A 15,398-nucleotide genomic window follows, 5' to 3' on the forward strand; every position below is an offset into this window, starting at 1 on the left:
AATATTCACAGAGATATTTCTACAGGAAAACAGAGGCTTGGTTTAAGTCTGTGAGTCTCAGACAGAATCTGAGCACTCTGAGAGATAAATGTCTCTTTGTTACAGGTGCACCTGTCTGTCACACACACACACAGACACAGACACACAGATACACTCTCTCTCTCTCTCTCTCTCTCTCTCTCTCTCTCTCTCTCTCTCTCTCTCTCTCTCTCTCTCGTTCTCTTTCTCTGATATCTGTGGGTATGTGTGGGTTTTATTTACATAGACTTGAAATCCCAAGCACTGCAACATATTACTCCCACCAGTCTATGTCCACCCCTCCCTTCTACCCACCTCCACACCCCCAGTCAGTTCCCACCGGCTGTGACATGTGATATATTGTATTTCATAATTAGTGAGTTTTTCTTGCCGGCGTTACCTGGTCAGCCTGCACTGGCTCTGAGCGGATGGATAATTAATGTGCAAAGAACTGGTATCAGAAAAATGACAGGACAAATGCCACGCAGGATATGAAAGCCCATGAGCAAATTAAACGAGAGAGCAGAGGAGGGGTGTGTCAAAGAAACAATACAGATGTGCTCTACGTCTTCCCCCCATCCCTCATTCTCTCTCTCTCTCTCTCTCTCTCTCTCTCTCTCTCTCTCTCTCTCCCTCTCTCTCTCTCTCTCTCTCACACACACACGCTTACATGCACGCACGCACACATGGACACACACCCTTTCTCTAAGTCTTTCCTCTCTCCTGCTGTCTCTCTCTCTTTCTCTCTGTCTCTCTCTCTCTCTCTCTGTGAAATCAGCAGAGTTAATGAACTGTTCTGGCTTTACTCAGGTTGACCACTGTGGTAATCTGGTCTGTGGAATAATCTGATCTTTGTGTCTGCGTTCAGAGAATTCATCTCTTCTCTGACTGGTCTCTTGTATCTCTGAGAATTTATCTCTTCTCTGACTGGTCTCTTGTATCTCTGAGTCTATTTGCATACAGATGATCCAAACCCCCACACACACAGCTTATTACCATCCTTAAACATGTTTTATGTGTGTGTGGAGTGATTATTTATGATTAGATACAGCTGTGAGTGTATGAGACAGACACAGACAAAGAAAGAGAGAGAGAGAGAGAGAGAGAGAACTGAGTGACTTGTGTCCTCCTTTTGTGACAGTATACTAAAAAATTATATGATCACTTTGAAAATTAAACTTCACACACACACGCACACACACAGTAATAACACATAGCAGTAGTGAGACTTGATACTTATTAAATTTCCCTGCTGGCTCACTTCTCATTCTGATTGTTGTTTATAGGAAAATAAACAAACAAACAAACTGCATCGATGCTAACCAATAAAAAAACAACATCAAAAACTTTGGCAGAAAATGGCAAAAACCATATCATTAGTTCTTTACAAACTCTACTTTTATATTTTTTAATAACATTTTCATAACCGTTTTCAGATCATTTCATCCAGTTACACTTTATCATAATATTACGACACAGTACAGTTTAAAGAGCAAATTGCATACACACAAGATCCCAGCCTCCAACCACAAGGCACCAGGCAGAAACAAGAGTTATGCAAGAGCACCTGGTAGTCATACCTGCAGACACAGATGCACACACACACACACACACACACACACACACACACACACACACACACACACACACACACTCATTACATTACATTACATTTATCTGGTTGATCCTTTTATCCAAAGTGACTTACAAGTGGGGAAACAATTCAAGCTCCAGTATACTCCACACACACACACACACACACACACACGCACGCACACACTTTTACATAAAATAGCGAGTGAAACATTGTCTGTCTCTGATCAACCCTCCGAGTCTGGTGATGGACTCTCAGTACTGTAGCAGTGAAGAGCAGAGAACAGTCTGGTGATGGACTCTCAGTACTGTAGCAGTGAAGAGCAGTGAACAGTCTGGTGATGGACTCTCAGTACTGTAGCAGTGAAGAGCAGTGAACAGTCTGGTGATGGACTCTCAGTACTGTAGCAGTGAAGAGCAGAGAACAGTCTGGTGATGGACTCTCAGTACTGTAGCAGTGAAGAGCAGTGAACAGTCTGGTGATGGACTCTCAGTACTGTAGCAGTGAAGAGCAGTGAACAGTCTGGTGATGGACTCTCAGTACTGTAGCAGTGAAGAGCAGTGAACAGTCTGGTGATGGACTCTCAGTGCTGTAGCAGTGAAGAGCAATGAACGTGTTTTTTTTTAGCTGCAGATAGTGAAAACAGTGATAGTGTATGAGGCTGAGGTGTGTGTGTGTGTGTGTGTGTGTGTGTGTGTGTGTAATAAACCAGAGCTCATATCCTTCATATAAAGCACACAGCTCAGAGGAATTCATCTCACACTCATTTACTCAGCTCTCTCAGTCTAATGGGGAAAAGACCAAACATTGATTGACCTCTCTGTTAAGGACACACAGTTGGTTTATTATCAAGGTGTTACTGGATGAATAGAGGCTGTGAATGGTGTTGTTCTTTTCTGTCTTTGTTGCCTTCTGTGTGTATGAGAGAAAGACTGTGTGTATATGAGTTAGTAAGTGAGAGAGAGAGAGAAAGAGAGAGAGAGAGAGAGAGAGAGAGAGAGTGAGGGTATATGAGTGAGTGTATATATATATGTGTGTGTGTGTGTGTGTGTGTGTGTGTGTGTGTGCATGCAGTGATGAATAATACGATCTTTAGTGCTGCTACATTAATTATGGTGTAGTTTATGGAGTGTAATAGCCCCCTGAGAGACACACAAACAGAAGCAGGAGAGTCTGCCGATTCTCTTTTCCTAAACCCCCCCCCCCCCCCTCCTCTGGGCCAGGCCGTGTCCGTCGCTGGCTCTTTTGGGAGAAAATGAATGTCATGTAATTACTGTATGTTAACTCAAAGAATATGTCTGTTCCCTAGCTCCTGCAAGCCCTGTTTAATTTCTCACCTCTCTCTCTCTCTCTCTCTCTCTCTCTCTCCAGATCCCTTCAATTACCCGATCTGTAGAGCGTGACAGAATCTTGGCTCTCCGGCAGCAGACTCAGTTCCTCTGGGATGCTTATTTTTCCTCTGTAGCAAAAATAGTATTAACTACATTAGAGGTGAGTCTTCTCATTAAAAAGACCTGTGTTCTGGAGAGTGCATGAAAGTGTGATGAGTGTGTGTGTGTGTGTGTGTGTGTGTGTGTGTGTGTGTGTGTTTGTCTTGTTAATGGCTTACTCTTGTTAATGTCGACTAAGTGCAACTCGATCTGGGGAAAAAAAAAACCCCACAAAATATTGTAAGATCCTAAAAGAGAATCCTCTGCCCTACAAGCAGACGCTTCATTTCCTCTTAATGATTCTAAATATTCTATTGGCTCCCACATAAAGATTCTACAGCCTCTTTTATGACATCACTCTCCTCTCCTTTAGTTTATTATCCTTTGCCAAAATGTTGAACGAAAATTAATTAACAAAGACTAATTAGCAGACTGTCCTAAAATGATTCCATATTTCCGATGTATTTAGCGTAGCCTATATGCTTTTATCAGATCATCAAATGAAATGCTACAAAACAATTTACCAATGTTTTTCACAAAAGGGCATTTCTTAGCTTATTTCCTTTTTTCTGCACAAGACCACAAGATGTTTATACTGTTTCTTGACTGTTTGATGTACAATGAGTCACAATTTGATTTCGGAGCTTAAAGAGGCCCGTGTCAACATTCCCAGTCATTACTGAGATCCTCCACTTCACTGTAAACCCAGAGAGAAAGACCGAGAGACAGAGAGACAGGAAAATACACACTACATAGAGACAGAGAGAGAGAGAGAGAGAGAGAGAGGAAGAGAGAGAGAAAGAGAGGAGTGTGAAGTGAGTGAGAGCAAGTTCAGGAAATTCTCTCTCTCTCTCTCTCTCTCTCTCTCTCTCTCTCTCTCTCTCTCTCTCTCTCTCTCTCTGAGCTGTATGTCAGTACAGGATTAAAGCTGTGTTTGTGGTGCCATGCAGTGCATGACTCTCTGTCAGCAGGTGTGTAGTAAATTCCTCAGGAAAGGGACAGTGCATCACTTGTCTAAATGTGGGTAGAATCCTGTGGACTGACTTTAACAGGTGAAATGAACCATTCTAAACAGCCCCTGTAAGTGGCAAGGCTGTGAACTCTGGCTCTAAACGCTGGCTAATTCTCCACATAAATCAAAAGCCAACTCCATTACTGAGGACTCTGCCATTGCTAACAGGAACCTCAAGCAGCAAGCTGTGCAGAGAGGGAGAGGGAGAGAGAGAGAGAGAGAGAGAGAGAGAGAGAGAGAGAACAAAAAAATAGAAAATAGCTCTGATCTCTCTCTCTCTAACAGAAATGACACCTCAGATGGAGCGCTCCGCTTCCAGCCAATCAAACATGAGCATCACGCATCAGAGGAAAAACACTCTCTTCCTCCTTTAGAGCTTCAGCTTTTCTCCCCGATCTCACCTCACATACTCATTCAGTGGATCAGAGACCCCTGTGTGCATTCAGTCAGAGAAACAGGTGTGCAGAGCAAACACAACTACAGAAGTTCTTCTAAAAAACATTTTGTAGGAGACGAAGCTCTGCCTTTCTTGCTGCAGTCGAAAAGGAATAACCACAAGCTGTTTGGGTTTCCAGCTTCAGACAGAATTGCGTGGTGGCGCTGACTTTTCTAGAAGAGTCCGTGCAGCCTCACCTCCTCCCTCCTCAGTATTCCTCTTCATCCTGAAGACAGCGTACGTCTGTCCGATGTTTCATTTGACATTTTGAATACTCGCCTTGAAAGCAACACAACAAAAAAGCTACAGAAGACTAAAACTCACCATTACAAAAGCTACAGAAGAGGACCCCCCTCCTCTCTAAATGAAGGAGAGAGGTTGATAATTAATGCCTGTCTTAGCTTGATTAGGGCCCCAAGCTTGAGGTGTGCGTTGGGAGCAGAGGGGGGAGTTGCCCCGAGCAGGAACGGAGAGATGGTTAGAGATGAGGAGAGTTGAGGAAGATACATATGGATGCGTTGGGTTGCGCCAGGAGGTGAGGGAGAGGAGCACCACTATTGTAAGAAGTCTCCAAACTCATCTTACTGAAACTCTCGTACCTCTCGTAGGTAATTAGGAAAAGAGAGATAAATGAGATCTGGAGGGGTTGAAAAATGGTTATCTTCTTTCATTTGAGAACAGTATTTGCTGAAGGACTTTTCGATATGCGGAGGTTGTCACGTATTTAACAATCTTTTCTCATCTAATTTGGGTCAAACAATAAATAAGTATTGCCCTCACTCGAAAAAAAAAAGAAGAAGAAAGAAAAAAGCCTTCTATCCCCTCAGGCAGGGAGTTCACCAGTCAACTTCAGTGTTGTGCTGTACTGAGACGTGACTGTTTTATGGAACGCAAAAGAAATATTGAAATCTGGAGACAATAAGAAAGACATCATGTGCTTTTCTCAGTATTGACTTTAGTAAAAGGCACCTGTAGAGAATTTTACTCAGTAATATAGCTGAATATACAGTCTGTGTTCTGGTCCTGTGGTCTGATGGTTCTAACATGTAGGCCGAGAGGTAAAGTAGGGAGAGTGGAATAGCTTTCACTCATTTCTGTTTAGTACAGTTTAGGATATAAAGATTTTTTTTTTTTTTTCAGCTTAACACAAGACCAATCAAAAGTATGATTAGAACACCATCCTTTTGGACTCACTCTGCTGGTAACTCAAAATATTTCCAGAAATCAGTTGTTTGGGGGAAAAAATAAGTAACAAATCTCAAGAGGGACAGAGAGAAGGAGAGAGACCTTGTCCTTGTCTAATACAAACTGTCCCCCCCCCTCCCCGTTTTTCTCTCTCTCTCTCGCTTTCTCTCTGTTTGTATGTGTGTGTGTGTGTGTTGTTTGTTGATTGTTGTTGTTGTAGATAATCCAGGACAGGATCCACTCACACACATCGAGGTCGAGGATGATGTGGAACGCTCTGCCTGGCGGACTCTACACGCTTCCCCACTTCTCCTCTGATCCATCCCTCTTTCCCTTCTATTACTCAGTGCTGGGTGAGTTTCGCTCCTCTCTGTCTGTTTGACCTTTGTCTGTGATTCCCTCCCTTTTTCATCCCTCTGTCTGTCTCCCTCCAATTCTTCTATCTCTTTCTCTTTTTTCATCATTCTGTCTCTCTCCCTCTCTCTCTTTTAGTCTCTGCCTCTGTCTCTATCTGTCTCTCCTTGTGTCTGTGTACGTGTGTGTGTGTGTGTGTGTGTGTGTGTGTGTGTGCGCGTGTGTCTGTCTGTGTGTGTGTGACTGTGTGTGTGTCTGTGTGTGTGTGTGTGTGTGTGTGTGTGTGTGTGTGTGTGTGTGACACTAAGCAGACCCAGTCCTGGTGTCAGTAACAGTCTGTGTGATATTTATATAAATGAAGAGTTAAAAGGAGAGGAGAGGAGCAGCTGGTAACCAGTCTGTTTTCTCTTTTATATCTCTCCACGGAAACGGTCCATAAAAGAGCTCTCAGAAGACTACATATAAGAATGTTATAGTCGTAATCAACCAAATCCCAAAGTTTAACCACTTATAACTTCTTACTTGAACTAGTTCGTGCAAACTAAGAACTGTCCACTCGTGTAGACTAAACCCGATCTGTTATTGCAAGGTTTACACTGTAAGTCCACATGGAAGGAAAACTGCCCTCCTCAGTATCACTAAACACAATAACCCCACACTCACACACCAATTTAACAGGCCCCTCTGCAGTGTGTAATGGTTAATGCTAATATGAATTTTAGTGGCCTGTTTTCACTGATAACCAAACATAATATACTCATAAGTTATAAGTTTAAAATGATAGGCTGCAGGTTAGGGGTGGGGCTTGCATTTCAGTCATTTTTCTTTTGGTCTCGTTGGTATGATTTCTTTATGTTGATATTATATGTTGTGTGGGAAAATAAGCTTTGGGTTTGTTTGTTTGTTTGTTTTTTTATCCTATTTTCTCCCAATTATCAGTTTCAATTTCACATGAGCTCACCACTACCCAACACCGAGCTGAGTCAAGGTGTACATGTGTGTGTGTGTGTGTGTGTATGTGTTTAGGCCAGGAGAGACAGACAGAGAGAGAGGGAGATTATTACACATTTCAGCAGCATACACACATTGCTTAGCAGTGTAACACACTTTAAGGAGACTACCATCAACACTAACAATACCTCACACACACTGACTGTCATCATCTACAGGAAACTGACACGCACTAAATGTCAGTATCTACGGGAAACTGACACACGCTGACTGTCAGTATCTACGGGAAACTGAGACACGCCGACTGTCAGGATCTACGGGAAACTGACACACGCTCACTGTCAGTATCTACGGGAAACTGAGACACGCCGACTGTTAGTATCTACAGGAAACTGACACACGCTCACTGTCAGTATCTACGGGAAACTGACACACACTGACTGTCAGTATCTACAGGAAACTGACACACGCTGAATGTCAGTATCTACAGGAAACTGACACACACTGAATGTCAGTATCTACAGGAAACTGAGACACGCTGAATGTCAGGATCTACGGGAAACTGACACACGCTGACTGTCAGTATCTACAGGAAACTGACACACACTGAATGTCAGTATCTACAGGAAACTGAGACACGCTGACTGTCAGTATCTACGGGAAACTGAGACACACTGAATGTCAGTATCTACAGGAAACTGACACACACTGAATGTCAGTATCTACAGGAAACTGAGACACACTGAATGTCAGGATCTACGGGAAACTGACACACGCTGACTGTCAGTATCTACAGGAAACTGACACACGCTGAATGTCAGTATCTACAGGAAACTGACACACACTGAATGTCAGTATCTACAGGAAACTGAGACACGCTGAATGTCAGGATCTACGGGAAACTGACACACGCTGACTGTCAGTATCTACAGGAAACTGACACACACTGAATGTCAGTATCTACAGGAAACTGAGACACGCTGACTGTCAGTATCTACGGGAAACTGACACACACTGAATGTCAGTATCTACAGGAAACTGACACACACTGAATGTCAGTATCTACAGGAAACTGAGACACACTGAATGTCAGGATCTACGGGAAACTGACACACGCTGACTGTCAGTATCTACAGGAAACTGACACACGCTGACTGTCAGTATCTACAGGAAACTGACACACGCTGACTGTCAGTATCTACGGGAAACTGACACACGCCGACTGTCAGTATCTACGGGAAACTGACACACACTGAATGTCAGTATCTACAGGAAACTGAGACACGCCGACTGTCAGTATCTACGGGAAACTGACACACGCTGACTGTCAGTATCTACGGGAAACTGACACACACTGAATGTCAGTATCTACGGGAAACTGACACACACTAAATGTCAGTATCTACAGGAAACTGAGACACACTGAATGTCAGGATCTACGGGAAACTGACACACGCTGACTGTCAGTATCTACAGGAAACTGAGACACGCTGACTGTCAGTATCTACAGGAAACTGACACACGCCGACTGTCAGTATCTACGGGAAACTGACACACACTGAATGTCAGTATCTACAGGAAACTGACACACACTGAATGTCAGTATCTACAGGAAACTGAGACACACTGAATGTCAGGATCTACGGGAAACTGACACACGCTGACTGTCAGTATCTACAGGAAACTGACACACGCTGACTGTCAGTATCTACAGGAAACTGACACACGCTGACTGTCAGTATCTACGGGAAACTGACACACGGCGACTGTTAGTATCTACAGGAAACTGACACACACTGAATGTCAGTATCTACAGGAAACTGAGACACGCTGACTGTCAGTATCTACAGGAAACTGACACACACTGACTGTCAGGATCTACGGGAAACTGACACACGCCGACTGTCAGTATCTACGGGAAACTGACACACGCCGACTGTCAGTATCTATGGGAAACTGACACACGCTGACTGTCAGTATCTACAGGAAACTGACACATGCTCACTGTCAGTATCTACGGGAAACTGACATACGCCGACTGTCAGTATCTACGGGAAACTGACACACGCCGACTGTCAGTATCTACGGGAAACTGAGACACGCCGACTGTCAGTATCTACGGGAAACTGACACACGCCGACTGTCAGTATCTACGGGAAACTGACATACGCCGACTGTCAGTATCTACGGGAAACTGACACACGCCGACTGTCAGTATCTGCAGGAAATTCAGAAGGTCTGCTGAGACAAAGTTATCTCAAACATACTTTTAATGCCAAGAAGTTGATCTTGTTCCTGCACTGACATGGACGATTCACCTGGGACATTCACTAATGGGCCGCGGATATATTCCTTCGCACTCCATGGGTCTTTGACGGTTGGGTAGTAACACTCAAATGTAATTGCTGCACAAATAGCCTATAATTGTATGTAATTGTTATTTTATTATTATTTTAACATGATTAGGCTATTATTTTATTTTACCAATTTAGAAAAACAGAAAATTTATCCTTTCCGTGCGGCCCAGTGGCGAACGTGCCGTGGGCCCAGTACCGGCCCGTGACCCGGTGGTTAGAGACCGACCGCTGCCCCAGACCTCTGGCCTCAGACAGCTACAGGGGCCCAGTTTGGCCCAAGGGTCCCAGATGAAGCCTGTATCTGTGGTCGGAGAGCCAGTGACGTAAGCAGCAGTAGCTCTTTACATGGTGTCCCTCACTGGTTTATTAAGTCTGACTTTATTTGAGTCATTTACGTTCAACTGCAGTGAACTTTTATTTGTCCCTTTTTTTCACTGAGAGTCATTTATCGTTCTAAAAAGTTTTCAAGTTATTCCAACTTTTTGGGTTTCGTGTCGGTAGTTTCAGTCTCAAGCTTTCCTGACAGAGAGAGAGAGAGAGAGAGAGAGAGAGAGAGAGATGAAGCAATAACTCATAAACGGATGCATGTCTGTCCATCCCAGAGGAGCCAGTGAATGAGTACAAGGGCCAGTTTGGTTTATGTCCCGTCACTAAATCAACATTGGCTCTGTGCGTCTGAATGAAAGATGGCCAGTGATGTCTCTAACACACATACACACACACACACACACACACACAACCTCACTTCTCACAACTCTGATGACTGGGCAGTTTTCACACTCACTGTCTCTGGGTAGAACGCCAATAAAATGACTCCCTGGACTCCAGCAAACACACATGGTTACATTTAATAATGTGTGTGTGTGTGAGACAGAGAGAGAGAGACAGAGAGAGAGAGAGAGAGTGTGTGTGTGTGTATCTGAGAGTCATAAAGACCTGGTCTTATTACACTCTGCTATAATTTTTATAAAGTGTGTGTGTGCGTGTGTGAGAGAGAGAGTGTTTGAGTGTGTAATAGAGATAGTGTCTGTGTATGTGTGTGGTGCATATGTATATGTGTGAGTGTGGGTGGGTGGGTGTCTCAGAGCTATAAAGACCTGGTCTTTAATCTCAGCCTAATTTATTTTTAATGACAATTGTTCATGCTGTTTTATTTTCTTCTGACTCTTGGTATTTAAATTTAGTTTCTATATTTAAGCTTTAAGCCAAAGGCTGAAATGAAAGGAAAGATAAAGCTTCAGGTAGAGTGTGGAGAGGTCATTTCATTCAACTTTAATATTTTAGAGGGTTATTAATGTGACAGTGTGCCTTTGGAAAAGCATCAGGGTTAGCGGCAACTTTTCCTAAAAAGCAAGAAACTTCTAGATGTTTTGCTTCAGTTTTGCGAACTTGAGGGATTTTTGGCCCTATAAAACAGAGACAGCAAAAAGAGTATGACACACACTTGCACAATCACAAACTTCACCCTACCTCTTTTCTTTCATTTGGACAAAGCTTGCTTTCCAAAAGGTCTTGGTTTCTTCACTTGGGCCATTATTTGTCTGTATAAAGAGATGTGGAGTGTTCTACAATTTGTAGAGAAAAGGTGCCAACAGAAACTGTACTTTGGGAGAGAAAGCGACCTTCTGAATAATGGCTTAGGGGAGGTTGTAACTCTTTGGCTCTCAGCATCGTGGAGGAAAAGTGAGACTGTAACTCTTTGGCTCTTGGAGTTAGACCCACCTCGCATTCGTTCGCCGCTGACAGGTTTCCAAGGTTACCACAGATTTACAGGCTCCGTCTTGACATGACACGTTTGCACACTTTAGTCCTTTTCCCTCACCAGTCAGCAGAGCAGAGAACTCCTTCTAGACAAGGACATAACAATTACCAGTGATCGCTTTCTTTCTTTCTCTCTCTCTGCCCTATCTATCTATCTATCTATCTATCTATCTATCTATCTATCTATCTATCTATCTATCTATCTATCTATCTATCTATCTCCCCCTCTCTCTCTCTCTCTCTAAAAACTTCTAATCACTCATATCATTCCCCAATTTATTCATATTTCTTTCTTTCTTTCTTTCTTTCTTTCTTTCTTTCTTTCCCTGACAATGTTTGGAGGAGTGAATGTATCTCTTTACTTGATCCTTATGGGCTGATGTTTTTGCTGCTGGCAATGATTCCCAAATAACTTTTTAATGCATTAAAGTTTTCATTTTAGTGGCACGGACATAAATTGTTTTATATGAAGAAAAATCAGTGTTGTGTCGTTTCAACAGTTACTTTTAATGAGGTTATATTAAATAGAGAAAGAAGAAAGAGGCATTTTTTTCAGGAGCAGTAGCTTTGTGCTGCAGGACCTTGTATTGGATACATACGGTGGTTTTCAAAGTGTCTTTAGCAGTAGTGAAATGAAATGATCTGATTCCCCAAAGACAGGAATGACTAAACAAGGATCTTTATCAAGAAGTCAAGAAGTATTGACTACAGACCAGCAGAGGGGCTTTAAAGGGAGAGAGAGAGAGAGAGAATCAATATTCACACATTTTGAACTTTATTTCAACATCTCTCTCTCTCTCTCTCTCTTTCGCACTCCATTTCTTTTTTTCTCTGTTTCTGTCTCTATCTGAGATGCAGTGTCCTCTTCTAGGAAAAATATCAACACTGTAAATAAAACTTGTAATGACTTCCAATTCTAAAATATAAAGTGAGTCTGTGCAGAGAGTGGTAAGACAGAGTACAAGAGAGAGAAAAGGAAGACAGAGAGAGAGAGAGAGAGAGAGAGAGAGAGAGAGAAGAGAAAGAGAAAGAAAGTGAGACTGTGAGTTAACTGGTTGGGAGTAGTACAGTCTCTGAACAGCATCTGGAATTGAACTCCAGAAATAGAAAGGACGCGGGGACGGCTGACTTCACATTCACTGCTTCAGATAGATCACAAGGCTTTTAGCAAGTCATGTAAGGCCATAAGAGTACATGTTAACTCAGTGTGTGTGTGCGTGTGTGTGTGTGAGTGCACGCATGCACGCGCATGTGTGGGTGTGTATGTGTGTGTCTTTGCGTGTGTGTGTGGAAGTGGCTGTTAGACATTAGACATGGCCTTATACTACTCTTTGAAGTGTCATACTAAGTGTGTTTCCATTTGAACAAACCCAAAACATTGTAAGATTCTAGAAAAACAATGTGTGTGTGTGTGTGTGTGTGTGTGTGTGTGTGTGTGTGTGTGTATTGCAGGTAAAAGTCCGTCCCTGGAGTTTACTGCAGTTATTCAGGTGATGACTCCTGTGCAGTCTCAGCTGCAGCCCATAGTCAAACTCATCATCGCAGTCGCCAAGTCTAAGTTCTGTGCGCAGGTCAGAGCTCTCTCTCTCCCTATCTCTTTCTCTCTCTCTCTCTCTCTCTTTCTCTCTCTCTCCCTCTCCCTTTCCCTCTCTCTCTCTCTCTCTCAGTCACTGTGTGTGTGTATGTATGTGTGTGTGTGTTTGTGTATGTGTAGTAGTCATGTTTGGATATGTTCTTTTTGCTAAAATGTGTAAAAAAAAATAATAATAATAACAATTATGGTGTTCTTAAGATATAATAAGCATCTCTCAATCAAAACCTATCAGCAGTGATTACAGCATTATTAAGTTCTAATAAACCTTGAATAACAAATGCATTAACTGCATTGAATTATTACCTAGTAATTAAAATGCAGTAAGCATATACTATCAGTACCAGCATGAATTATTACACTTATTAACTTAATAAATATCTATATGCAAATATCCAGTCATGACTGAAGCATTACCGCATTATTAAGTAGTAATAAATGTTAAATACAAATGTACAGTTGGGACAGGACCAATACAGCATTGCAAAAGTATGAGCACCTTCTTATGACAAATATGCTTTTAGGACTGTGTTATTCACTATATATTACAGTGTAATAATTAGATAATAATAGCATTTGTCTATAAGCATGCATAAAACAACATAGCAGTACATATATAAAAGCATTATTAAATTTTAATGGCACCTTGTCTAATCAGCAGCCATAAGGACTGTATTAGCCAGGATTTCCCATACCTAATGCTTCAGTTTTGTGCTGTAATGTGGGTTTTAAATATTATCTGTAAAACAAGCAATTTACATTTATAAATGTGCATGATTTCCATATCTTATGGCTGCATGTCATATTGTGTGTGATTTGTGCTACTGTATGAGTTTGTGAAGAGAGAGAGAGAGAGAGAGAGAGAGAGAGAAAGTATCTCTGTGCCTGTGTGAGCGTGCGTGCTATAGTAATGAAGTGTGTGTTGTTTAGATTGTGGTGCTGTGGAACTGTGACAGACCCTTACCTCCCAAAAACAAATGGCCCTCTGCCAACGTGCCTATCATTGTCATCCAGGGAGAGAGCAAGGTAAGACCAGCTTTATTATATACACATTCACACAAATACACACACACACACACATACACACACACACACACACACACACATACACACACACACACACTCACACTCAAACACACACCACACACACACACACACACGCGCGCGCACAAACACGCACATAAGTACACTCGCACACGCTTTGAGTCTGCAAATATCCAGATGAGTGGAAGGGCCTGAATATCTGAGTCTTGTGATGTGGTTATCAGACACAGAGAGGCAGTCAGACGGTAAATTACAGTGCGTCCCATCACTAGATTAATGCCCACGATATCGCCAGCGGGATCAGGTGCGGCAATAAATACGGCTGACGGCTTTCCGGAAGGTTGTGTCTTTTAGTGTTAATAGGATGCCCGCAAAGTTGTTTGTGAATGTAGAGGAAATAGAATGAGTCTCCATTTTCATTGCCTTCCTAAGGAGATGCTCGTGATGTGGCCAGGTGAAAAGAGGCGGCGTGTGACTCTACATGTTTCTAACTACACGCAGGTGTGTTAGTCTTCTCCCCTCCAGATGATGGTTATCTACCAGTCACAGAGTGATGCACGCACAGTGCTTGCCAGTCAGTTACATGAAATATTAATAAATGTAATCTTATGCATCTGATTGATATCAAAACTGGCCAATCCCTGCATGGCTCACACAAGCTCTTGCACATGAAGTATTTGCCTCAGCCAATAGCAGAGCCAGTCAGTCGGGCCATGATAGAATTGCAGTACAGTAACCAATACAATATGTTACGCTAAAGTCAAAAATAATTACAGTAAAATTACAGTGCAATTGTAAACAAGAATTAGTATTGTAAAGGATGGAGTGGATGGTTTTGGACTTCGCCTTCTGCTAGGGTCTGGCCACATCACCTCGTTCACATCACAAGCCATATCATCCCTGGCTGGGCAACAGGGAAAATATTGCCTTGTGTGCCATATCCAACCCTGGACTGACCCCACCTCAATGTCTCTGCATGCCTCCTCCATTGCTTGCAGAAGAGGCAGGCGGGCATGTGGTTGGTGGTCATACACTTTCCATTGTCAAGCCGATAAGAATTCCTCAGTAGGACTGAGAAATGGGGAGTAAGGGGGCAAGTATAAAGCAGTGAAGTTATTGTGGTTGGTGAACCAGTCTCGGACCGGAGCAGCCTGGTGGAAACTAACATTATCCCAGATCACAACAAACCTGGGCTGCTCTGGTCTGTCCAGTACAAGTATGTAGTGCATCCAGAAATGTGATTATGTGTGCTGTGTTGTAGCGACCCAGGGTGGCATGGTGATGGAGAACACCTCGCAGACTCCTTGCAGGAGCCCCCACAGACACCCCACCCCCACCAAAAGCTTACCTGAGGTCTATTTGTAATGCTAAGGCTCAGACTGATTGGTGTTCAATTACTGTATAAGTGTTTTCATATGTGTGTTTGGGTGTTGCCAGTTTCAGGTGTGTTTCGCATTTCTAATAGAAGTGTTTTGCCAATGATTCCAAGAGGTTTCATTCATGAACAATGTGTCTAATGTAAGAAACAGTGTGTAGTGTTTTGCAAACAGTGTGTTGCTGAATTGCAAACAAAGTGCAAAGCAGAAAATGTGTTTGTAGTTTTTGGTGCCTGTGTTTAAGGCATGGTTACGAAAGTTAAGGCTTTGGTGCTTTTGTCTAGGCATT

The 15,398-nt window shown here is 42.7% G+C and overlaps 1 protein-coding gene across 1 annotated transcript in view; it reads left to right on the forward strand.

Moving 5' to 3' along the window:
- The window catches only part of LOC115818585 (exostosin-1), a 184,012-nt gene that overhangs the window by 149,099 nt on the left and 19,515 nt on the right, over positions 1–15,398 (forward strand). Inside the window, exons 4-7 of the mRNA XM_030781996.1 lie at positions 2,984–3,103; positions 5,896–6,028; positions 12,551–12,669; positions 13,620–13,715. Coding sequence (XP_030637856.1) covers positions 2,984–3,103; positions 5,896–6,028; positions 12,551–12,669; positions 13,620–13,715 — 468 coding nt within the window. The remainder of the gene's footprint in view (positions 1–2,983; positions 3,104–5,895; positions 6,029–12,550; positions 12,670–13,619; positions 13,716–15,398) is intronic.

The sequence above is a fragment of the Chanos chanos genome, chromosome 8 (assembly GCF_902362185.1).
Source record: "Chanos chanos chromosome 8, fChaCha1.1, whole genome shotgun sequence".
Lineage (NCBI taxonomy): Eukaryota > Metazoa > Chordata > Actinopteri > Gonorynchiformes > Chanidae > Chanos > Chanos chanos.